Source organism: Heterocephalus glaber, unplaced genomic scaffold (genome assembly GCF_053883595.1).
Source record: "Heterocephalus glaber isolate CG9 unplaced genomic scaffold, H.glaber_assembly_v1.0 deba00001572, whole genome shotgun sequence".
NCBI lineage: Eukaryota > Metazoa > Chordata > Mammalia > Rodentia > Bathyergidae > Heterocephalus > Heterocephalus glaber.
The window spans coordinates 1027723-1053650 of NW_028258357.1; the positions used below are offsets into that span (position 1 = coordinate 1027723).

At 34.4% G+C, this 25928-nt stretch overlaps 1 protein-coding gene across 35 annotated transcripts in view; it reads right to left on the reverse strand.

Moving 5' to 3' along the window:
* Positions 1 to 25928, reverse strand: part of Ppfia2 (PPFI scaffold protein A2) — a 482684-nt gene that overhangs the window by 117814 nt on the left and 338942 nt on the right. For all 35 annotated transcript variants that reach the window (XR_015443500.1, XM_087192543.1, XM_087192527.1 and 32 more), the window contains one exon: positions 8408 to 8524. Coding sequence is in view for 34 of the 35 variants with exons in the window: in XM_087192543.1 (XP_087048669.1) it covers positions 8408 to 8524 (117 nt within the window). In the remaining variant the exon portion in view is untranslated. The remainder of the gene's footprint in view (positions 1 to 8407; positions 8525 to 25928) is intronic.

The window sequence follows — 25928 nt, forward strand, 5'->3', positions numbered from 1 at the left end:
AAGTATGTATAATGAGGTATTAATTTATTTATCTTTTCTTTATTTGGTGGGAGAAAGTCATCAATAGAAAGTCTTACAATGTTTCTTTGTTTAGCTATAAGATAAAGAATTAACAATGACATGGACCTTTCTTCCTGGATAAATCACGAAGCAGTTCATTTAGATATGTAAATATAAATCAATTACTCACTCATACCCTGGAGGGAGAATATTTAATAAAAGCTTCACAAAAAAGTGTCTCTTCCACATTGTTTTGACATTAATGAGGGGGGATTTATTAGGCATAATTACCAGAAAACCTCAAAGGAGAGAGGAAAATTAAGGATTCTCCCCTTTCAATTGTGAGGTTCAAGGTTATTTTCTGATAGACTAAGATGATGTATTAAATCACAAGGCTCCTCAAGAGTTCACAAGGAGAACTTCCCTTGAGGAACTGAAGGTACAGGGTGGACCTGAGTGCAGCAGCCCTGGTCAGGGATGATTCCATGTTGGTGTGTGCAGAGTCTACTTAGGGAATGAAAATACATTCCTGCAAATCCACTCGGGTAGGCATTGTCACTTCTCATGCTTTAAATCCAGGCCAGTGATTGGGATGAGATAGTTTCACCTGGGCTGGATGTCAGTGGGTCACTGCAACATTGTGTGGATGGTGTCTGAGGGAACACCTACCTGTATTTTCCAAAGTGATACTTTAAGGACTCAGAAGATGAAACAAGAACTTTTAAAGAAATGGTTGCTTACTTGCTCTTAATTAATTTTTGGGTTCTCTTCATGAATTGTTTAAAGAAGTACTAGTCTCATTGATCTGCTAAAGTACTCAGAATTCTTGAATAATTCAAACAGGGCTTGAGTGGTCTCAAGAGAATGCTATTAGATTTACTGTTACTTAGGTTACTAGGCTCCCTTGTATTTTAGTTAAATGGTGAAAAGAGAGCTCAACTTATCTGTATCTCAATCTGGTCATAACAATTAAGATTAATAGGAATAATTAAGATGAATTAAGCACAAGAAAGTTTTATTTTCTATGTTTTAAATTTTTAGTTCTACCCAGAGAAATATATATATTTAAAATATAAAAATAAAACTGTTTATACTTTAAAAAGTAATGTATTTTACTATCAGAATACTTGTCAATGAAATAAATTACTTTTAAGAGATGAGTGATCTTTTTCTGATAACAACACATTTTTGAAAGAAGGGAAGTCCCAATATGATAAAGCTGTCTACCAGTTAGTAACGTTATCATTGAAGCCTAGATTTATATGAAGCTTGCCTTTATAAAATCAAATACACTATTCTAATCCATGCCATTCAACGTTGTCTTAAAGTAAGAATCATTATTTATAAAGCTACAAGTGCTAAAGCAATATGATATTCACCTATTTATTCATTGAACATATGTTTATTTAAATGCTTTTCATGTTTCAGAAACTATTCTGGGCACCTGAATCTGATCAGAAATAAAAGGAAGATCTTAACCCTCACAGATATTATTGTGTAGCTGGGATGAAAGGAAATAATTGCAGACATCATAAATAAATCATATGCTGGTAGAATATGTTACTGTTAGAACTTTTTGACATTTGAATAAAGACTTCATGAAAGTGGGAAGTTAGTCCTACAGACATCTGAAAGACGTCTGTAAATTGTAAATCCACTGGAGGTCAGTGAGTTTGGGGCGGAGTGGGAGATAAACTCAGGTGACAAGGGAAGCCAGAGTATATCAAGCCTCCTGTAATGGGAAGTATTTATTGTCATATATTGTTTGATGCCATAGTGATTACCATGTCTTTTTCATATTTTTACTACTAAATTAATACTGAGATATAAAGATCCTATTAATTTTCAAATATTGATTTGGCATCCAGAACACTGATTAGTTCTAAGAGTGTCTCATGCTCTTGGGCTGTTTGTTGGGGTCAGGGCTGAATTCAGGGCTGGTGCACTGGGTTAAATCCACCCTTTTAGAAAATCAACATTTTCAGATATATGTTTTAAAACATTACTCTGATTCATGCTGTTTTAAATGGACTACAGACAACCCATTACAGAAGCAACAAGACCCTGTAATGGGTGATTACAATTCATGTGACAAGCTGTTGTGGTTGAGACTAGAGTAGTTAGTCAAAGTAGTAAGAAATAGTCAGATTCTAAATACATTTTGAAGATAAATAGAATTTCTATACATTTTGATTTGCGGTGTGAGAGATAAGGAGAATGCAATGTGGATTCCACATTGTTTAGCGTGAGCAATTGAAAAGGTTTCATTTCTATCTTTGGAGATAGAAGACAGAGCAGGGTTTTGGGGATATATAGGTGAGTTTTTGACATTTTAAGTGTGCAATATCTTTTAGACAGACAATTGGAGATTGTGATTGTAACTAAGTCAGTTTTAGGATCTAAAGTAGAAGTACACATTTGTTAGTCACTGGGATATGAATGGTATTGAAAGCTATGAGGCTGATTGAAATGACTCGAGAGACTTAACAGAGAGAAGAGGGCACAGCCCTGGGACTTTGCAACATTAAGGCAGGGAATGGTAAATAAGAGAAGACTAGCGTGGTTTCCCACAAGGCCAGTGAAGAAAGTGCATCAGGGAGGAAAGAGTGGTCAAGTAATCAACCCCAAGGGCTTAGAATAAGCTATTGTATTTATCAGTATAAATTTAGTGATGACTGATACAGGAGTGGTTTATGTGGAGTGCTACAGCAAAGACCATATTGGAAGGAGCTTACCAAATTATGGAAAGAAACCAATTGCAGACAATCCTTGGAAACAGTTTTGTTGCAAAGAGGAGCAAAAATAGAAAATAGCTGATGGTTGATATGGAGCTAAGACATTCTTTTTTTTTCTTTTTCCAAGTTGGAAGTATTTTGTATATGAATAGGGCACAAAAAAGAAACATTGATGAGAAAAGAAAGAATAGTAAGAACTGCTGGAGAAACATACTTAGCCACACAATAGGTAAAGACATCCAAAGGGTATAAAAAAGTTCTCTTTGTCTAAGGTTTATTTGTAGAATAAATTTTAAAGTCCCAATCTTAGTCAAATAAGCTCTTTCATCTTTGAAGATACATGGACAAGTTTAATACTTCGTTTAAAAGGGGTACTCATACTTGAAAATCCATGAAATCAAGTAGATTATATCCTGACTTTTTTTCACCAATAGACATTTTTAATCTTTGCACACTTATTACCTATTTACCTCAGCTCCTTCTGCTCACAAGCTATATGTCTTTGAGCCAGTAATCTTTGCTCTACAAATATGTCAGGGATCAAGTAAAATGACTTACATAAAAGTACTTTTCAAAAATTGTAAGGGTATTTATCCTGGTTACTTGTTCTGACCTTATTGGCTTGTAGCCTTTTGTTAATGAAATTTCCAGAGAGGTTTGAAAAATGATTTGCCAATCTTCAAAGAGTCAGAGCCAGGAAGGAAAACCCTGTAGAATATTTGCCTTGGTGTGGGCTATTGACGTGGAGATAAAGAGCATGCCTGAAGCCTTGCGTACTGTGTATTCTCCACTTGAAGCTTGACAATATTAAAAATTATTACATAGCGATGAACCATAGAACAGCCTAACTTTGCTTCTTCTGAGTCTTTTCTTAGCTTACCAAAGGCCTCTGAATCCAGTTCAGCACATGTATCCAGGGCTATACTTGAATGTCCTCTATCCAAGAAGACAAATTCATAAGCCCATCCTCCCCTTGTATTTCATTGCTTGAATATTCAAAACAGGGCTTTCACAATGAATTACGTTCTTGGTCCTTTTTATTTATTTATTTTTTTGTATTTATTTTTTGAGACAGGATCACACCAAGTCATAAAGTTAACTAGGATAGACTTGAACTTGGAACCCATCTGCCTCAGTCTCCCAGTGCTGGGAATACAGGCAAGTGCCACCATATCTGGCTTAAATTGAATTGCTTATTGTAAATAGCAGACAGGGTTCATGTACGTTTGAGGCCAAGGGTGAAAGAACAAAGAGAGACTCACCATAAGTAAACGTCTAACAATTATAAATCAAGTGAAACACACTGTCAAATATAACGTATTCTATTGTCTTTCAGGAAAATACAGTTTTACATTGATGTTTAGACCACATTCTTATGAATGATTCTACTTAATAATTCTCAAACATCTAGCAGTTCCACAGAAGAAACTCATCATCCAGCTGTGACCTGCAGCACAGCCAGCTCCCATCCCTTCCCACCTTCAGCTCCTCCTAGGGGAATCTTCTGCTTGGCCTCCATGTGAGGGCACTCCAGCCAGGGCTTTCAGACTCCCCACAATCCCAGTAACCAAAGATGTTCTGGCCACTCCATAGAACTCAGAATGGATGCACTTAAGTGTCAGGAGACCACAGTTGTTCTTGGGGAGAAGCACATGAAGTCTTTGGTATTGGCTCAGATCTGTGCAGTCAGAAAGTCTGTACTTTGAGTACTTGCTTTGTGATGAAGAAGGAGTGAAATTATAGCTCATGGGGGTACACTGTCCCTTAGAGCCATGGACTCCTCATCATAAATTGAGAGGCACAGAGGAATACAGCGAGGCTCCCTAAATTGTATTTTTTATTATTTTCTAAATTTTAAATTCTATTTTTATTGGTACATTTTAGGTATACAATATAATGACATTCATCATTGAAAATTTGCACCTTTACATAATCTCTCTTGGTTCTTATTTTTCCCCCTTCCCCTGACCTTCCCTCAACCCCTCCATCTCTCCCTATTTACAAAGACTTTGTTTCCATTTTTTCATTTTCTCATTAATTCCATTCCCTTCTATCTTTCCCCTACCCCTCTCACTTCCCTTCCCCCTTTACCCCTTTTCTTCCTATTTCACATTATCTATTATACCTTTTAGTCCTCATTTACACTTTCAGTTTCTCACACTAGAGAAACTATTCAGTATTTACACGTGTGTCCTGTTTATTTCACTTGAGTGTCGCCTCAACGTGCATCCATTGAGCTATATAAATGTCTCTAATTTCTCATTTTTGATGGCTGAGTAGTACTCCCTTTTATAAAAAACCACCTTTTCTTTATCCAGTCTCCAGTTGATGGGCATTTGGGCTGCTTCCAAGTTTTAGCTATTACAAATTGTGCTGCTTTGAACATGGGTGCGCATATATCACTGTGGTATGATTCTTTTAATTCTTTGGGGAAGATACCCAGCAGGGGAATAGCTGGGTCAAATGGGACTTCCAGTCCTAGTTCTTTGATGTATCTCCATACTGATTTCCACAGTGGTTGAACCAGTCTACACTCCCACTAGCAGTGGAGCAGTGTTTCTCTTTCCGCACAGCCCCACCAGCATTTGTTATTGGTTAATTTCATGATAGCAGCCGGGTACCAAGAAAAAAAAAAACAACAACTTGGTGTTCTGAAAATGTTTTTATCATGTGGAAGTCCATGTTCTTCTAGAATAATTGAGTAAATTTAAAGTCACACATTTAACCTTGTTTCACTTAAGCTTAGCTCTTCTTTTCATTTTTTTTCCAAATGTTGAGAATAATTATGGAACTTTTTCACGAGAAACAAGGTTTATTTAAGAGTATGTTTTTCTGAGACTATTTTTGTGAACTATTTTATCAACAGAGTTCTCAAGTCACTGACATAAAAACTCCTCTGTTGGCTAATAACCTACTCTGAGTGTGCAATTTAAGTGATTTTACTGCCCTAAACAAAGGGTGATCTTATTTACTAGAATTACAAATCACTTTCAGATAGTTCTGTTAGTATCTAACAATAGTTTTGCATTTATCTCCAATCAACCTCTTTATAATTTACACGCTGATGCTATAGTTATCTTATATTGAGAAGCTTCAATACATAGGCACATCATCAAATAATTTTTCCTTCTGTTTAAATATACTTTAAAAAATTCTTAATAAAACTGTTAGACTTTATAATCTTGTGAAAATTTATTATTCAATGGTATTGTTATACCTCAAATGATTATGTCATAGAGGATAACTTTGAAAAGAAATTTTATAATATTATGTTTAGTAGTATTTATTTAAATATGATGAACATAATAAGATATGATTTTATATTTTATTAAGAATGGTCAGGGAAAAAATGCTATACTATAATATCAGTAATTTATTGAATCATCCTGAGGATATGAATTGAAATTATATTTATTTATCTTTATATTCAAAATAAATATACACAACATATTATATTTTAGTTTCACATGGAAGCTGTTATTAGATTTTCCGTGTCCATCCAAAACTCATATACAAAGTTTCATCCCCAGTACAGTAGTGTTCACAGGTGGGGCCTTGGCAACTGATAGGATGAGGAAGGCTCTAATCTCATCAATGGATAAGTCCATCCATGGATTCATATCTCAGTGGGCTGTTGTAAGCTGGTGGAAACATTAGATGGTGGAACCAATTTGGAGGAAGTTAGGTCATTAGAGGTGTGGCCTTGAAAGCATATTTCTTTCCTCCATCTTCTTGTTTCCAGCCACCATGTGATCGGCAGCTTTGTTCCATTACATGCTTCCTGCCATGACCTTCAGCTTCACCAGGCATTAAGCATTAGGGCCCGAGGGACCATGAGCTCAAACTTCTTTTTTTTTTTCCATTAATTTTATTGGTACATTTTAGGTATACAGTACAGTTACATTCATCATTGGGCTCTTGTACCTTTCCTTGATCTATCTTAGTTTTTGTTTTTTTCCTATTTCCCTGCCCTCCCTTCACCCCCTCCACCATCCCCTATTTACAAAGACTTTATTTCCATTTTTTTCCTTTTCTCATATTGTTTTCCCTTCTTTCCTTTGCCCTACCCTTCCCACTCACCCTACTCCTTCAAACTTCTGAAACTGACTCAACACAAATCACTCATCCTTTGAACTGATTTGTCATTCATGTATTTTCACACAAAGACAGAAAGCTTACTTAAACAGAAGGCATGTGCGTGATATTCTAAACAAAAATGATGAATATTCTAAAGCACTTGCAAATCCCTCTGAAATTCTGGAAAACTGAAAAAAATGAATATCAATAATCACAACGATTTAAAATTCTTTAGTTATACTAAGACTGAGTGAGTTAGCAGAGGCACAGAATTTATCTTCTACATTGGTTGAAATAACTTCATCAAATACTGTAGGAATACTGTAGTCAGGTACTACTAATGATATAATTTAAATCACACACAAAAAAGAAAATCTCATGTTGATTTCCTGAATTGAATTAGGATTGTCAATGCATGATACTACAGAACTTGGTAGTATGTTAACTGAAATAATAGCAGTTTATTCAGCTGAAGGAGAGAGAAATAACTTTTATTCATTCTATCTCACATGTAGCTTATTATGTCTGTCTATAAAACTGTATTTTATTTTTATCACAGTTTAGGATTTTTGTAAAATCCATAAAGGATAAAATGCTGAATTCTTAAGAGAAAACCTGTTCATTTCTCTACCACCAAAATTAAAAAGACTATCTCTGGAAATTACTGTAGTTTTTTTTTTCTTTTTTTATTTTCTTTGCATTTATTCTTGAAGGGAGAAAAATTAGGAGCCCTTCCATTTGTTTTAACCACATATGTAAGGATGTGCTTAATTTCTTTTCTGGAAAGAAGTTTAATGCTATTTACTTTGTCATCCAGCCACTTGCTTCTTAATCTCTAGGTTATGTAAATATATAAGTAGTTTTCATCTAATTCTGGAGCTACCAATAATTTATATTACTCCTCTTATGCTGGAAATAAGTGGTTTAAAAGAGAAAAAGTACTTTGATACTGGCCAGATGGACTTCAATTTCCTTTCCCTGTGTCTAAGCCTCACCTGAAAGGAGAATTATTCCAGTCTAAAAAGTAGTAAAAGTTCCATGACACTAGATTTACAAGTATGCACTCTGTCATTAACAGCAGTGTTGTTGGAATTTCCTGCACAAAGCAAGTTCTTAGACAAATGAAAGATTATCAAAGCTTTTGCAGTGATGAAAAATAGATTACTCACCAATTGTACATAAAATTACTTAATATACTTAATCATTCAAGTGTTGTCCTTGCTCTTATACTAGTCCTAAATATATATATGTAAACATATACTTTTAATGTATTAATTACATATACAAATAAATTACATTATAAGTAATTGAATTATTTTTTGTAATTGAATTATTTTAAAAGAAAATTAAGAGTAATAAATGAAATATTTAAATATGTATATGTACAAATATATGTAGTACATGTATGTACACATACATATTTTAAGAGCACAAAATTAAGAGTAATAAATGAGAAGACAAATCATCATGTACCTTTCACCAAAATATCAACAAATATTAGTAATGTCAATTTCATGGGTTTTATATTTCATACTCCTGTCAAATGATATACAGAGTAAACAGTTCTGTGTAAGTGCATGCCACATATGTAATACCTTTTCATGGACTTTCTGGCCAGGTTCCATCCCTTCAAGATGTTCAGACTCTGTGGATCCCTCACTTGATACCATTTTTCTTTGTATATGAACATTTTGCTCACGCAAGGCAATAATCTGCAAAATAAAAGCATTATTCTTTTAAGACTTAAGTAAAAAATTGAATCTTGTTGATAACTCATGAATGCTAACAATTGAAGAAAGAAAACATTAAATTGTACTCACTTCAAAAAATTATTTTAAAAAATTAAGTCAATATTTTGAATAATACTATTAAGAATTCATAACACTTCACCTAAAAAAAAGATGAAAGCACTGGTAAATTTACCTAAGCAATATTTTCTATTTGGAAAATGTATCTATTTGGAAATGTATCCAAAGCAATGATCTGATTTATTTGCTGTTAATTCAAAAATTAGTTTTTAATTTATAAAATGTTATAAAATTCTTACTGTATGTATTTTAAAGTATACAAGGGAAGTAAATGAAAACATTAAAGTTTGAGGACTAATTATAATGACAATTATGTACCTTATAGTGATAATGCATCTGCAGTTTTAAAACAAGTAAATACATAAATTGAACCATTGAATAATTTTATAACACTATCATGAGCATGTAGAATTAAATTTATCTCATGGTCAGTATTCCAGTGTCAATTAATCTAGCATTTCTCATCCAAACTTACTTAATTTTCCAAAGAAATTTAAAAAGCAATTAATTCTTACAAAATTTCAGCTCAATTTTAGGCATGATTATTTCAATTAAGAAAAAGTTTCTTAAGTAATTGTAATACACATGATATTAGTAATATACAGTAATACTCAGTAAATAGTATTCTCCCCTTTTCAAAATGGTGTTGTGAAATACATTTACTTTTATATACATAATTTTGAAAATATTTTGCATTGTATTAATGCTGTAATTTATTTCATGGCAAGTAGATTATATTATCCATCTGGATAACAGTGTTACGTATAGAAGAAATTAATTTCTGGTTTATTTAATATGCAATAAACATTGAATCAAATAAAAGTACAAACTTTAAAATTATGAGGCCAATGTATGAAAAATATCAATAATCATTAAAAAATTAAAATAGACACCAAGAGGGTAGATATTTGTTGTGCTGTCTTTCAGTGTTTTAGTGCCTCATCTACCAAGCTGTGTCTATGTGATCCGGTGATCTTGCATTTGACCTCTGGTGTTTGAACATATGGCAGGTTTTATAAAGGCAGATCAACTCATAACCAAGAACAACTATGTAAATATTCTTCTTTCTCTTATAGAACTACAATCACCAAATAACTGGCTACTACACTCTTAATCTTACCTATGTACAACACATTATGCACGAAGTAGCCAGATTGGACTTCCTAATGTGTTACATCCTGTTACTGCTTATCTTTCTTAAAAAAGATACATTTTCCAACTTAGCATAAATTTAAATTTCTTACAAGGTTTAAATATTCTACATGACCCTTTTGATTCATGAAGTCTTCCTGTTCATTCCTGAAATATCTAGGTCCATCTTACCCTGAAATGAGGAATTTTAATTGTCTGTTTACCTTTTATTCCCAGTTATTGCAGCTGACAACTGACTATATCCTAGCTTTCAAAACTCAGCTGAAATACTTCTACTCAGAGAGCCATGTACATTTGCTTCAAACACTTTTAATAATATAACCTTGTTTTTTTGTGTGTTTGATTTATTAAAATTGAATATTATATTTTTTTATTTTCTTACTTTGCTTGTTTATTTAGATAACAGAAGTCCTTATAATATCTCATGAGAAAATATTTTTGAAAGAACACTTTATTGAAAGTAACACTTTCATATGAAGCAGCACATCAAATTATATGCAGGGTATGCAGTATAAATGTGTTGAACTAAATAATGAATGGACATAAAAACTAAAGAATGTAAACTCAATTAATTCAGGAATAGCAAAAGTTAAAAATTTGGAGTGCATGAGCAACTTCAGAGACATTCCTTTCATATTAGTTAACACAGAAATGTGTTATATTAAGGGAATGACAGGAAGAATGGAATAGCTAATAGAAAAATCACTTTAATATGACATTCTCAACATATTACATCTGTATAATGTAATGTTACCATTGATAGATAATGGAATTTCTTTTATTAATTTTTAAAAACTAAGGTACTATATGATCACATTCCACTAATACAGCATCAATGACATTAATGATAGGGTAAGACAAAATTACTAGGACATTAAATTTTTTCTATGCATTTTCTTATTTAATATACTTAGAAGTGAAACAAGACAATTTCAAAAAATTATTCAAATGTCAAATTTTACTCTCAGCTTATGGATTAATTTTCATTTGTGTGGCAAGTCAGATGAACTTTAAATATGTTCCAAAATAAAACGGACTATCTGTAAAGTTTTACTGAATGAAACACTGAAAGGATGAATTAATGCCCTTTAATGAAAACATTAAAACACCAAACTTATTAAAAGAAACACCTTGCACAAATATGATTGTGCCCTTATTTTAAAAAATTATAAATTTCGTGTTTCTAATACAGTATGTAGATAACAATTAATTCCAGAAAAGATAATTTTAACCAGTAGCACGCAAACTTTTTTAATAAATCAAAGGGGGAAAAATAGGCTTTTGGAATAGCAGTATAATGTACAATATATATGTTACTCCATACATATGTTACACATAACAACACTAGAAACCTGTTCTTGAAGCCATTTTGGAAAATTTTCCCACCCACCAAATTCCCAGAAGTCCAGGACCTTGTGAACAGAGTCCATAAACTTTGTCCACTTGGTGCTAACTGTACAGGTGCATAGCTGTGGAGAAAGGGATTCCTCCAGCTAGATTTCAAAGGATGTGCCCAAGCAAACCTGGACTCATGCAGAAACCCTGCAGGAATGGGTGTACCATGGAGATTTCTCATTAGGGCAATGCTGAGTAGAGCCACTGGGTTAGGGATGTCCGTGAGTCCCCAGAATTTGACAACCAACAGGACTTAGTTGCTTGCCTTGGAGTTGCAACTCATGTGAGCTGTGGCATGGGTTGTATCCAGCAAAGACAAGGGGGTGGATCTTCTTGGAACTTTGTTGACACAACCTCTACCAGTAGGTTTTCAGAAGGGAGGATATAGAATCAGAGATTATTCTCCATCCTGAAGATTTAATGTCTTTTGCCCTGTTAGCTTTTGGACTTAATTGGGATCTGCTACTCCTCTGTTCTTTCCTATTTTGTCCTTTGGAATGCGAATGTATATCCTATGGCTGTAGCACTATTGTATTTTGGAAACACATAACTTGTTTGATTTCATAGACACACAGATAGAGGGAGAATTTGTCTCAGAATGAATCCCACATTTGAATGTCATTCACATATGATTTACATGATATTTATATGAGACTTCCAACTTAAGCTATAAAGTTAATGCAAGAATGAATTAAGACGTAATGCATAAATTGTAGAAGGTTATGGTGGAATGCTATGGTTTAAATGGGTGTGTCCCTCCAAAACTCTTATGTTGGAACCTAAGTGCCAATGTGATACTCTTAAGAGATAAGGCATTTAGGATGTGATTAATTCATACGAATTCAGTCCTCATGAATAGGATTAGCATTTTTACAAAAGAGTTAAACTACCTAGGCTATTTTCTTTTCTGTCTCCTTTGACTATGTGAGGACATGATATTCAAGGTGCCATCCTGAAGCATCCTGAGCTCTAAACAGACAGTGAACCAGAAAGCACTTTACCCTTGGGCTTCCCCACTTCTGGAACTCAGGGAAATGAAAGCTGCTGTTTATAAATCACCCAGTCTCCGATATTTTGTTGCAGAAACACAAATAGACAAAGACAAGAGCCAGATAGGAATGAAATAAAAGTTAACTCCATAGACAAACTTTGTACTCTGTTGCAGTTACTCACAAGGCTTTGCATTTGCATTTAAGCTACATTTAGAAGAACCATTTCCTTCACAAGCACTGAAATCCTCCCACTCTGAAATCCTTTGTACTTCACTCTGATTGGACTTCTCCATGAACAGATTCACAAACAAGCACATTTGTGCATAAATTTTTAGGGCCTTCTGTGGTATGACAATATGCTAAAATCTCTATGGTCAAGAGAAACTTTCTATTTAAAATAATCAAGCATCTCTTCTCAGGAGTTTGTTGACATTTGTCTTTAGCTGCCCAAAATTCATTCACACATCTTTGGTAATAACATCTTACATATTACTTGGGGAATTTTCTTTTATTATTCTAATGATAGAGGGATTATCACTCAGGGAAGCAGGTGCTCTTTGAAATAGGGGGGAATATTATCCAAGTCAGGAAATTAGAATATTCACTTGGATATTATTGGATGAGCTATGTATGATATGTTGGTAGAATATGATTGAGATGCTCTTTGCCATCATTTTCCTTTTATGGAGAAAATATATATGAGAGAGATGGATTCCTGATTAATTAATTCTGCTCCTTACTCTAGACCTTCTGAAAAAAATTATTTCTAATATTTAAGTAATATAAAGGCAGAATTTCTCTTCTGTACTCACACTAGTTTGGACTGGCTTTCTGCCACATGGAATAAAATGTGTCCTTACAAATGCAGCAGATAACAGAATTCAATGCAAAATATGAAATATTTAAGAGCAGATTTTGGAAAATGACTAAGATTTACTAGATTTACCAGGAAGAGAAGACCAAAAACCTTTTTTTAAACATTTATTTATTTTTTGACTCAACACGTTTTATTAGTATGTGTTTGCAGGACATAATGATTACATTCATCATGGGGAATTTATATCTATGTATTGATGTATCTATGTATCTGTGTTTCTGTATCTATACCTATATCTATATATTACATCTTAAATAGTTTTCATGCTCTTCCCCTCCTTTTCCCCCTTCCCTCCATTTCTTGGTCCCCTCTCTTTTTGCAAAAGTTCTATCTCCCTCTTTCTTATTATCTATCTTTTGTTTCACTCATTATTCACAAAGAGAAACCAGGATATTTAAGCTGTGGTTCTGATTTATTTCACTGAACATGGTCTTGAGTTAAGCAGATTATGCACTATTTGTGTTTCTAGTTCTTGTGCTCCTACTACTACAGCTTCTTTTGGGGAAAATAGAAGAAGATGAAGGAATCACAGAACTAGCAAAGCTAAAGTGATTTTTTCAAAAAGGTCTGCTGCTTATTTCTGGATTATTGCTTTGCCTTCATCGTTATTTGAATTTCTTGGGTTTTTCTGTCAAGTTCTTATAGCTTGCCCCATTATTTCTAGGGCATTCAATACTCATTCTATTTCCAAGCCAGTGTTCTTCATTTCATTCTTGTTGTTGCTTCCATCATGTCATTTCTGGCTTTTATAAGTCTCTGAAAAAATTTGATTCTATAGGGTAGAATCCTGGAGGTCTTGGTAGCCAGTCTTTCTATCTGAAATATTTCCTAGCCGTCACTTCTTTTTCGACTGGACTGTACTTACTGTGTTTTGTAACAAACCCTCTCCTCTCTCCTTCCATTGAACCACTGCTTTCCTTTGACATCTGGAGAGATTAACTCATCTTACAAAGAGTTTTTCAGCACTGATATTGTATCAGCAGTAGGGAAATATATTGAAGGGAAAAAAAGAAGACATTTTTGCTCTAATTTAAATTTCGTTCTCATTGAGGGTGAATAATTTGAAACAAATAGAGCACATTTTTAAATGATGATAATTGCCAAAGAGAAATTAAACCCAAGGAATGGCAAAGTGAGGCATAATTTGTGAATACAGACAAGAAGCCAAGAGGGAATAACCAATGTTGATATCTCTGAGAGGAACTCTCCATGCAAAGGATGGAAGAACTAGAAATCATTATTGAAAATGAAAAGACCATGAAAACTATTCTGTGAGATCTTCAAATAAAGCAAAATGTCTTCTTTAAAGCACTAGTGAACATTGATGCTTTGAAACTTAAAGATATGTGATTTGAGCCGCTGAAGACAGGCAGCCACCTGATTCCACAATACAAAGATGCAGAGGACACCAGACCACCAGACCAAGGTACTGAGTCCCACTGTTCCCGGCCCAGAGGTAGGGGCTTCTGAGCCACCATCCCACTCCTCTTGGTCCAGAGGAAGGGGTTTCCCAGCCACCATCCCTCTGGCTGCTCCCAGCCCACAGGAAAGGGCTTTTGGGTCACCATCACTACTGCTGCTCAAGGCCCCTGTCCCACCTCACCCAGCTCAGAGGAGGTAATCTGTGCAGGTGCTAACAGCCCCCCGCCCCAGGTGAAATGAGAAAACATGTAAATAAGTCTCAAAACCAGACTTCCAGATCACCTACAGCAACCCCAAAGGGAAACGAGATGGAACACTCTGATACTCAACCACCTGAACCCACTGAACTGGCAACAAAAGGAGATCTGTCAAAACTGAATTCAGAAATAATTTCTCAGATAACAGGAGAAATTGTGCCCCTAGTGCAAGACATGATTAATAGATCTAGAGAGGAGCTCAGGAACATGATGGAATCCCAACATAGGAAACAAATGGAATCCATAAAACAGATACAAATAGATTTCCAGGAGATGAAAAATTCCATTTAAAATCTACACAACAGAATGAGCCAATGTGAGGACAGAATTTCAGATATAGAAGATAAGATTGCAATTAGTGATCAGGAAAAGAAAAATTGTTCAAAATTATAAGGGAACATGAGAAATCAATCCAGCAGCTGCTAGATGATGCAAAGAAGAATAACATAAGACTGATTGGGCTCAATGAAGAAACAGGAGAGAGTGGAGATGACATAAAAAAACTCTTCACAGAAATAATGGTGGAAAACTTCCCAAGCAGGGGGAAAGAACTTGACATACAGATAAGTGAGGCATATAGGACTCAAATAGCCTTGATCAAAAAAAATCTACACATAGGCATATAATTGTTAAGATTCCAGAAACACAACAGAAGAACAAAGTTCCCAAGCAGTCAGAGAAAAGAAACAAATCACATACAAAGGAAAGCCCATCAGAATCACAGCAGACTTCTCAACACAAACTATCAAGGCAAGAAGAGCTTGGAGTGACATATTCCAAGCCCTAAAAGAAAACAGCTTCCAACCCAGATTGATGTACCCTGCAAAACTATCTTTCAAAATGGATGGAGAAATAAGATACTTTCATGACAAAGAGCACCTTAGGAACTTTGTGAATACCAAACCAGCACTCCAAAGAATTTTACACAATATCCTAGGAACAGACATTGAGGATCACAACCCCAGGAAGCAAAGCGGAATGAACCCATTTGGCATGACAAGAAATTAAATGTAAAGGGGGAGAACCCAACAAAAACAAAAAGTCATGGCAATGACAAGTCAATATGTTTCAGTTATAACCACCAACGTTAATGGTCTCAATTTACAAATCAAAAGAAACAAACTAGCAGAATGGGTCAAGAAGCAAAATCCAACAATATGCTGCATACAAGAAACACACTTAATTCAAAAGGAAACTCATAGACTGAAAGTTAAAGGGTGGAAAACAATACTCCATGTGACAGGAACCCCCAAAAAAGCAGGAGTAGCTATCCTCTTTGAAGATCAAGTAGATTTCAAACCAACACTGATTAAGAGAGACGAAGAAGGACACTACATCCTTGTAAAGGGAACAATCCAAGAGGAAGAGTTGACAATCATAAATATCTATTCACCAAACACTAGTGCACCCAACTATATAAAACAAATACTAATGGACAGAAAAAGTCATATATGCACTAATACAATTGTAGTGGGGGACCTCAACACCCCACTGTCACAAATAGATAGATCAACTAAACTAAAAATAAGTAATGAAATATTAGAACTCAATCAAACTCTTGAACAAATGAACTTAACAGATGATTACAGAGTCTTCCACCCCCAAAAATCAGAATACACATTCTTCTTAGCTGCACATGGGTCATTCTCCAAAATAGACCACATATTCACACATCGAACATGTTTAAGTAAGTGCAAAGGAATTGAAGTTATCCCCTGTACATTATCAAACCATAGTGCAATGAAATTGGAGATCCATAGCAAAAGAAACTCAAAAAATTTCATAAACACATGGAAATTGAACAATACACTTCTGAATAACCAATGGGTCACAGAGGGAATTAAAGAAGAAATCAGACAGTTCCTTCAATTAAATGACAATGACAGTACAACATATTGGAATCTATGGGACACGATGAAAGTTGTCTTACAAGGGAAATTTATAGCAGTGAATACACATATTAGGAAAACAGAATGATCCCAATTAAACAACCTGATGCCAAACCTCAAGCTTCTAGAAAAAGAAGAGCAGGACAATCCCAGAGTTCGTACAAGGGAGGAAATTATAAAGATCAGAGCAGAAATCAATGCAATGCAGACTAAGAGAAAGATACAAAAAAATCAATGAAGCCAAGAGTTGGTTCTTCGAAAGAATCAACAAAATAGACAAACTCTTAGCCAACCTTGTCAGAAAAAGGAAAGAAAAGGCCCAAATCCATGCAATTAGGAATGAAAAGGGTGAAATGACAACAGACCCAGCAGAAATACAGAGGATCATCAATACCTACTTCCAGAACCTATAGCCAATAAAATGGACAACACAGAAGAAATGGACAGATTCCTAGATACATATGAATTCCCAAAGTTGAACGAAGAAAACCTAAAAATTCTGAACAGCCCAATTTCAACCAATGAAATTGAAAATGTAATTAAAAACTTATCAACTAAGAAAAGCCTGGGCCCTGATGGCTTCACTGCTGAATTCTACAAGACATTTAGAGAGGAACTGCTGCCACTAGTGTTTCAACTCTTCAGTGAAATTGAAAGGGAAGCACTACTTCCAAATTCATTCGTGGAAGCAACCATCACCTTGATCCCCAAAGCAGAGAAAGACCCAACCGAAAAGGAGAACTATAGGCCAATCTCACTAATGAACATAGGTGTAAAAATCCTTAATAAGATAATGGCAAACAGAATGCAGAAGATCATCAAGAAGATCATACACCCTGATCAAATGGGATTCATTCCAGGGGTGCAGGGATGGTTCAATATACGAAAATCAATCAATGTAATACACTATATCAATAGAGCCAAGGAAAAAAACCATAGGATTATCTCCATAGATGCAGAAAAAGCATTTGACAAAATCCAACATGCATTTATGATAAAAATCCTAAAAAAAAATTGGAATAGATGGTCTCTACCTCAAACTGATAGAAGCCATCTATGAAAAACCAACAGCCAATATCATACTAAATGGTCAAAAACTGAAATTCTTCACACTAAAAGCAGGAACAAGACAAGGATGTCCACTATCACCACTCTTGTTCAATATAGTTCTGGAAACATTAGCCACAGCAATTAGACAAGAGAAAGAAATAAAAGGAATAAAGATAGGAAATGAAGAAGTCAAATTGTCATTATTTGCAGACGACATGATACTCTATATAGAAGACCCAAGAACTCCACCAAAAGTCTTCTAGACTTAATAACTAAATTCAGTCAAGTAGCTGGTTACAAGGTTAACACACAAAAATCAATAGCTTTCCTCTACACCAATGACAGACTCACTGAGAGAGAAATAGGGCAAATAATTCCTTTCACAATAGCATCCAAAAAACTGAAAAACCTAGGAATCATCCTAACAAAAGAAATCAAAGACCTCTTCTCTGGAAACTATGGCATTCTGAAAAGCGAGATTGAAGATGATATCAGAAAATGGACAGACATCCCCTGCTCCTGGGTAGGAAGGATTAACATAGTGAAAATGGACATACTGCCAAAACTGCTATATAGATTTAATGCAATTCCAATTGAAATCCCAGCAGCATATTTCATAGACCTTGAGAAAGCAATCCAAAAATTCATTTGGAGCAAAAGAGACCCAGATTAGCAAAAGCAATTCTAGGTAACAGAGACATGGCAGGGGGTATCACAATCCCCAACCTGCAACTGTACTACAAAGCTACTGTGATAAAAACAGCATGGTACTGTCAAAGAAACAGACTTGAGGACCAGTGGAACAGATTAGAAGATGCAGAAACAATGTCAGACGCACTCAGCCGTATCATCTTGGACAAAGGAGCCAAACACCCTCACTGGAGGAAAGATACCTCTTTAAGAAATGGTGCTGGAAAAACTGGGCTTCAACTTGCCAAAGATTAAATTTAGACCTATATGTCTCACCATGCACTAAACTAAAATCAAAATGGATTAAAGATCTAAATTTTAAAATAGAAACTCTGAACCAGTTGGAACAGAGGTTAGGTAGAACCCTTGAAGACATCGGTGTAGGAAAAGATTTTATGAACAAAACCTCAGTTGCCCATGAACTAGCACAAACAATCAACAAATGGGATCTCTTCTTATTAAAAAGCTTCTGCACAGCAAGAGAAACCACCAGCAGTGTGAAGAGACAACCCACAATGTGGGAAAATATCTTCACCTGCTTTTCCTCAGACAAAGGTCTACTATCTCGAATCTATTAAGAACTTAAAAAGATCAGACCTCTCAAATTTAAAGACTCAATCCAAAAATGGGCATCTGAAATGAACAGACGTTTCTCACACAATGAAGTAGAAATAGCAAATAAATACATGAAAAAATGCTCAACATCACTGGTCATTCGAGAGATACAAATGAAAACAATGCTGAGATTCCACTTCACTCCAGAAAGAATGGCTGCTATCATGAAATCAACCAATAACCAATGCTGATGGGGCTGTGGGGAATGACGAATCCTGCTCCACTGCTGGTGGGAGTGTAGACTGGTGCAACCACTGTGGAAATCAGTATGGAGATACCTCAAAGAACTAGGACTGGAAGTCCCATTTGACCCTGCTATTCCACTGCTGGGGATCTTCCCCAAAGAATTAAAAGAATCATACCACAGTGATATATGTGCACCCATGTTCATAGCAGCACAGTTTGTAATAGCTAAAACTTGGAAACAGCCCAAATGCCCATCAACTGGAGACTGGATAAAGAAAATGTGGTCTTTTTATAAAATAGAGTACTACTCAGCCATAAAAAATGTGAAATTAGCTAAGTGGGTGCACATTGAGGTGATACTCTTAAGTGAAATAAATAGGACACATGTGTAAATACCGAATAGTTTCTCTGGTGTGAGAAACTGAAAGTGTAAATAAGGACTAAATGTATAACAGGTAATGTGAAACAGGAAGAAAAGGGGCAAAGGGGAAGGAAGTGGGAGGGCTAGGGGAAAGGAAAGAAGGGAATGGGATTAATATGAGAAAATGGAAAAATAGGAACAAAATCTTTGTAAATAGGGAGGAATGGAGGGGTTGAAGGGAGAGCTGGGCAAGGGTGAAAAAATAAGAACCAAGAGAGAATATGTAAAGGTGCAAATTTCCAATGATGAATGTCATTATATTGTATACCTAAAATGTACCAATGATTAGAATGAATAATCGATAACGTAAAATAGGAAGAAAAGGTCCAAAGGGGTAGGGGTAGTGGGAGGGGCAGGAGAATGGAAAGAAGGGAAAGAAAAAATGCTGAGAAATGGAAAAAATGGAAATAAAGTCTTTGTAAATAGGGAAGGGTGGAGGGCGTGAAGGGAGGGCTAGGAATGGGGAAAAAATAAGAACCAAGATGCATTATGTAAAGGTACAATTCCCAATGAGAAATGTAATTGTGTTGTATACCTACAATGTACCAATAAAAGAATTTAATACAAAAAAAAAGGATATGTGATTTGAAAAAAATAAGATTTAAAAAATATATTTATATTCTCAAATTTTAGGATTTTGTCAAAGTTTTAAGATGTATTAGTTCATCTATTCAATGATTATTTATTGATTGGTGTTTTGCTGTTTGGAAAACATAGACACAGTATTCCAATGGAAATTACATTCTAGTAAATGAGGCAAGAAAAAGAAGGAAGAATTAAGACCATAACCACAAAATAATAATTTATTGATCTCCTATAATATGCAAGAACGTATGCTAAGCACTTTGTATAAAGTTGCTTGTTCATATCAAATTTTCATCTATATTATCTTTTCATATTTGAAATCTTTTGAAAACTAAGACAAGTGGTTTATTTAGGAGGTTATTCAAAGAAGGATGTAATTCCCTAATATGTTCAAAGCCAGGGATAAACTTTGTTGCTGTTTATATAGTCATGTCAATGTACTTAACCTCAAGTTCATATTCTTCCATAAAAATCACAGAATAATAATAACTTATCTTATAGTGTGTTTATACTTGACTTAATCAAATATGGAGATTAAAAAGCCATTACGCAATGACAGTGATAATAGTGAATTACTGACTCTTTAATTTTATCTTCCTACTCAGGTTTTGTGTTGTAAAATACTGAGGGCTTACAGTCACAGATTTACCCTCATGGCTGTGAATTGTTATATTACACAGGTTGTCTTTCCTTCTCCATGACAACTTAGTCAAGGATCTTTGGGGTGGATTTTAGGGCCATGCTCTCCCAGGGAGTTCTGTGATATAATTTCTCAGCCAATAACTCATTTCATAAAATTATAACTCTATAGCAATTAGATGTTAGCCTTTACTAACACATTTTGATACTGAATACCTTGAGAATAAGTGTTATGTTAGATTCATTATTCATTCCACAATCCCAAGACACTAACTGACAAATATGAGACATTCTAAAAATATTTATGGACTCTCAAATGGCAGGAGAGTATGTGAGTGGAAAAGTCCTGTGAGGAGCGAGAAAATGTGGATGAAAAATTATGCAGAATTATACACAGAGAAGAAAATGAGTTGTACACATAGAAAACAGTATGAACTTGAAGGCTTTCCATATGCTCATATTAAATGTTTCAAAGTTTAAAATAAACCATGGAAGAGCTTATTGGGGAACTAAAAAATAAAAGAATAAGAAGAATTGATGTATTATTTTCAAATATTTACAGCTATAGTAAAAGGAGGAAATAGAGTAGAAGCCATAGACAACTGTAAAGAAAGGTAGTAGTAAGATCATGGAAGGCAATTTAATGGAAATCATCAAGATGTTATGTAAATGTAAAATAATAGGCAACTTTATTGTGCCTCAAAATATTACTAAAATTACCTACAACTGTATTGCAGTTTAAGTAGTGCAGGTCACATACACTGAAGCACAATATGTTTATGTGTTTTAGATTCAGAATGGATCATCCAAGATGGAAGACTGAAATTCCAAGAGTATTTAAGAATTAAATTCTTCCAAAAAAATAATTTTTAAAGTAGAACAATAAAAAATAATTAATTTAATTTTCACTTGTTTTCTCCCTTATCATTCACTGTAATGTACAGAGAATTTTCATAAAGTTCAGTAAGGAAAGAAGAAGGACAAATAGGAATTAAGAGGTCAGAAATTAAATTCTTCATTAAAAACTACTAACAATAGTGGTTGCTGCCATATGTTGAGCATATTTATGTCTTTCATTACATAAAGAAACTTATATGGATTATCCTTTTTAGTCTTCCCAGTAACATTGTGTGCTCAGTATTGTATTTTTATTTTACTAATGGAGAAACCAGTTAGAGTAAATAAATGATTTTCCTGAGTTCATACAGAAAAAGAGATGACAGAAACAGGTTTCCAATACAGACCTAATTCTTTCAAAACTGATTCTTTTCCAACATACTATTATGTCTTTTGCTAATTAAAGGAATGATTCACTGCATAAAAATACAAATATTTATCTAGGTCATGATTATATTTTTGTGGTCTGATAATAGGGGCATTTACCTCCCCTGTTTTGGCAAACAACTTAGAAGATGTCCTCATAAGCAGAGGATGCCTTTAGCTACTCCTACAAATAGAACATGATCTTTACATTATCATTTCATTTGTTATTCTTATGTGATATATGCATTTAAACTTACCTTGAAAATTTACCAACTACTTTTAAAAATAAAACCCAGTGTTCATTCTGTTGCAATCCTTACTCTGCTTTAAAAATTTCTATTTGCTTTCAACCACTTCACAAGTTCAGAGCAGTACACACATCTAATTAGCAGTCTTTTCATCTATTTTTATCCCAAATTCAATTAACAATTCCAAGAGTGAGACTTACACAAGTCTCACCATACCAACACGTAATTTGCTTCCACATAGATGCTTATTCTAATTGTAGCACAATTCCATGCATAGATTACACTGAGGCTGCAACACATAAAAACAAAAGTAAAAAAAGAAACTACTAAATAGTAGAGTTTACAAGCTACATTTAAGCAACCTTCCAACCACCACAATTTGGATTTGGGTTGTTTTATAATATTTGGGAAACAATAAACGTTGAGATATTTATTCAAGCAGAATTAAGGACCTCAAGCTAGTAACAATTTCACTATCTAACTCTGACCTTGGAAATAAGATTTATAAGTGTCACTGAAGTATATTAAAACCAGAGTAGTTGGGTGTGGTGGTGCATGCCTATAATCCTAGCACTGGAGAGGCTGAGACAGGAGGATTGCCAGCAGTTCAAGCCCAGGCTGCACTACATAGTGAGTTCAAGGCCAGCCTGGACTACATGGTGAGACTGTCTCAAAAAAATAAAAAACTGAAAATGAAAAAAAGAAAAACTAAAACCATTATAAGACAATTTCATGTACTATGTTCAGTTTGCTCAATTTTCATGTAACATCAATTTTAACTATTTTTTTCATGGATAAATTCTGAAAACTTTAAAAAAGAAACATCCCTTTGAATGATTAAATTGTTTTAAGATGAAAAACAGAGGTATGCATTGTGAAGATTTGTCTCCTGTCTGGTCAAACAAATAATCAATGATTTAGTGAATGAATCCATTTTTCCCAACGAATGACCAAGTAGCTTTACGGTAATAACAGCAGCTTTACTTTGTGGTTGTTTAGTATTTTTACCACTTACACTACCTCTACTCAGTCATCAAATTTTTTTTCAATGAATGAGAACACTCTATATTTTCACCTTCTTTGTTATCAACCTCTTGTCAGTCCTGTTTTGGCTGATCAGCCTTCCCAATTCCTATAGAGATGAACTGCCTAAGTGTAGAAATTACAATTAATTATTAGTAAATTTCTGGTGACTCTCTAATGGAAAACACATAATCAAATCACATGAATTTGGCTATCTGAATTGTCCATCTGAACTGGTTGTACTTAAATTCAAAAACACAGGGATAGTTTTTTTAATAGTGAAAAATATCTTTGTAAAGTGTTAAAAGATTTTTAAAAGCCATCCCTAAAACAAGAACTGAAGTGACAAACTGTAAAATTCTTTTTAAATATAGAATAGTTGCAAGAACAATAACATACCAAATATAGGCTTAGATGAAACTTTAAAAAATATTTTTTCAGTAGATGCTTCTGATAGCTACTTTAACATGAGTCATTTATAGCCGGTCTTGATGGTGCATGGCCATAATCCCAGCATTCTGGCATGCTGATGCAGGAGGATCAAGCCCAGCTGAGGTAACTTAGTGACTTAGCAAGACCTTACCTTAACATGAAAAATCTTTTTATTTTATATTATTTATTTATTTATTCATTTTCTTTTCAGTACTGGGGATCGAACTCAGGACCTTGCTCTTGTGAGGCATGTGCGGCGCCACTGAACTATATCCCCTGCCATGAAAAATCTTTTAAAAGGGCTAGAGCTGTAGCTCATTGAGAAAGCCTTGGCTTCAATCCTCAGTGACAACAACAATGAAATTCGCTTAATTTCAATAATAGCTACATTTAATATAGTTACAGATGATAGTTATATATATTTCAAATAAAAATTTCAACTCTAAAAACTATTTCTATTGTTTTCATGTAATCTCAGTCATTACATTTTATGTACTCACAACTCTTTTTGTTCACCTATTTACACCATTCAAATAATTCTCTAATATTAAAAAGGGGAATAAAATCAAGTACTGGCATTTTCATGAGAAGATACAGAAAATGCAAAGCAATTTAAATTGGTTAGAAGGATTGGTGGGGATTGTTAAGGCACAGGACTGTTGCTATTATAGGGGAAAACTGAAGTCTTAAACACTTTCCAAAAATGGTAGTGGTCGGAAAACACATTTTTAACATGTACTATTTATCACTTCAAGAAATTGAGTCTCAATTTAAAACATAAATAAGCAAAGAAATACAGCAAGGGGATGGAGACGATTCATTAAGGGAAACAAATGACACTGGGAAGTGCAACACCAGGTATAAAAACTTCAATCATTGAGTATTGTATCCTGAGAAAGTTGGCAGTAACAGTTGAAAGCTTTGAATTTCATGAAGAAATATGCTACAATCTGCATCATCCGAGATGACAATGCTTAGTATTCTTACCCTACTAAAGAAGACAGCGGGAGCTACTTCTGATACAAACTTGGGTTCTCACAAAGGAAACAAAAGTAGAACTCATTAAAAGTATCAGTGGTTCTAATATACTTTTTGGTCCAGGACGGAATCTTCTTTCAATCATATCCTCTCCCTAGTATCATTCCTGCCTGTCCTTTTACACTCTATAGTGAGAGGTAACAAAAGATGCTAATTTGCCTTGGCCTTCAACTAAGGCTATAAGGGACTAGTGACTAAAGTGATCAACTTTCTTCCCACTCAATAAAAAAAGAAAGAAAACACAAAACCGAGAAGACCAAATTATATTGAGAAGAAAAAATCAAATTAACGAGAAAGCAGGAAGTATGAATTTGTGAATAAGAGTCCTTATCTTCAAAAGTCTCAATAAATGTCCTTTTAAAAATTAAATGGATTGGGCTGGGAATTTAGCTCAGTGGTTCCACCACCTGCCTCATAAGCACAAGGTCCCGAGTTCATTTCCCAGTACCAAAAAAAAAAGGATTAAGATATAATAAAAACTCCTGTTTTATGTGTTGTATGTATGCTAGGCAGTATTAAAATATTATGAGGCAATACTGGCTCTTAAATTGTACAAGCTAAATAAATACACCATCCCAATCACAGCTTTGTCTTATGTTTATTCAAGTGTGGTCCATTTGCAGCCAGGAATTTTGGATGTTTTAGAGTTAACGTTCTGTTTAAAATCCAAACATGATACTCATCAATAAGTATTTATATCTTTAAAAACGTCACATTAAATCTATCTTTCTGGTGATGGACTTACTGATTTCTATTCTTCCTCTCAGCATCATGAGATTTGACTTCCTCACCCAGGCATTTTTAAAAGTGTAAGTACACACTTACTTTTTTTTGCTCCAATCTGGGCAGAAGTGACACAATTATAGACTGTGTACTAGAACTAGTCTTTTAGCTCTATTGTGGAAGGCGAAGAAGTCTTACAGGGAAAGAAAAGCCTTTCAAAGTACATGAAAAGTACTTAAGAAAATGTAAAAGGCAGAAAAATATCCATTAGTCATCCTTGGATTTAAAAAAAAGCAAGCCAAGGGAATTAAAAGGATTTATCCATTTAGTTCCTCTGTTAGAAATAACAGAAAAGGGCATACTAAATCCATCATTCCATCCATCAGTCCATTCTGAACTGTTTTAAAGTAA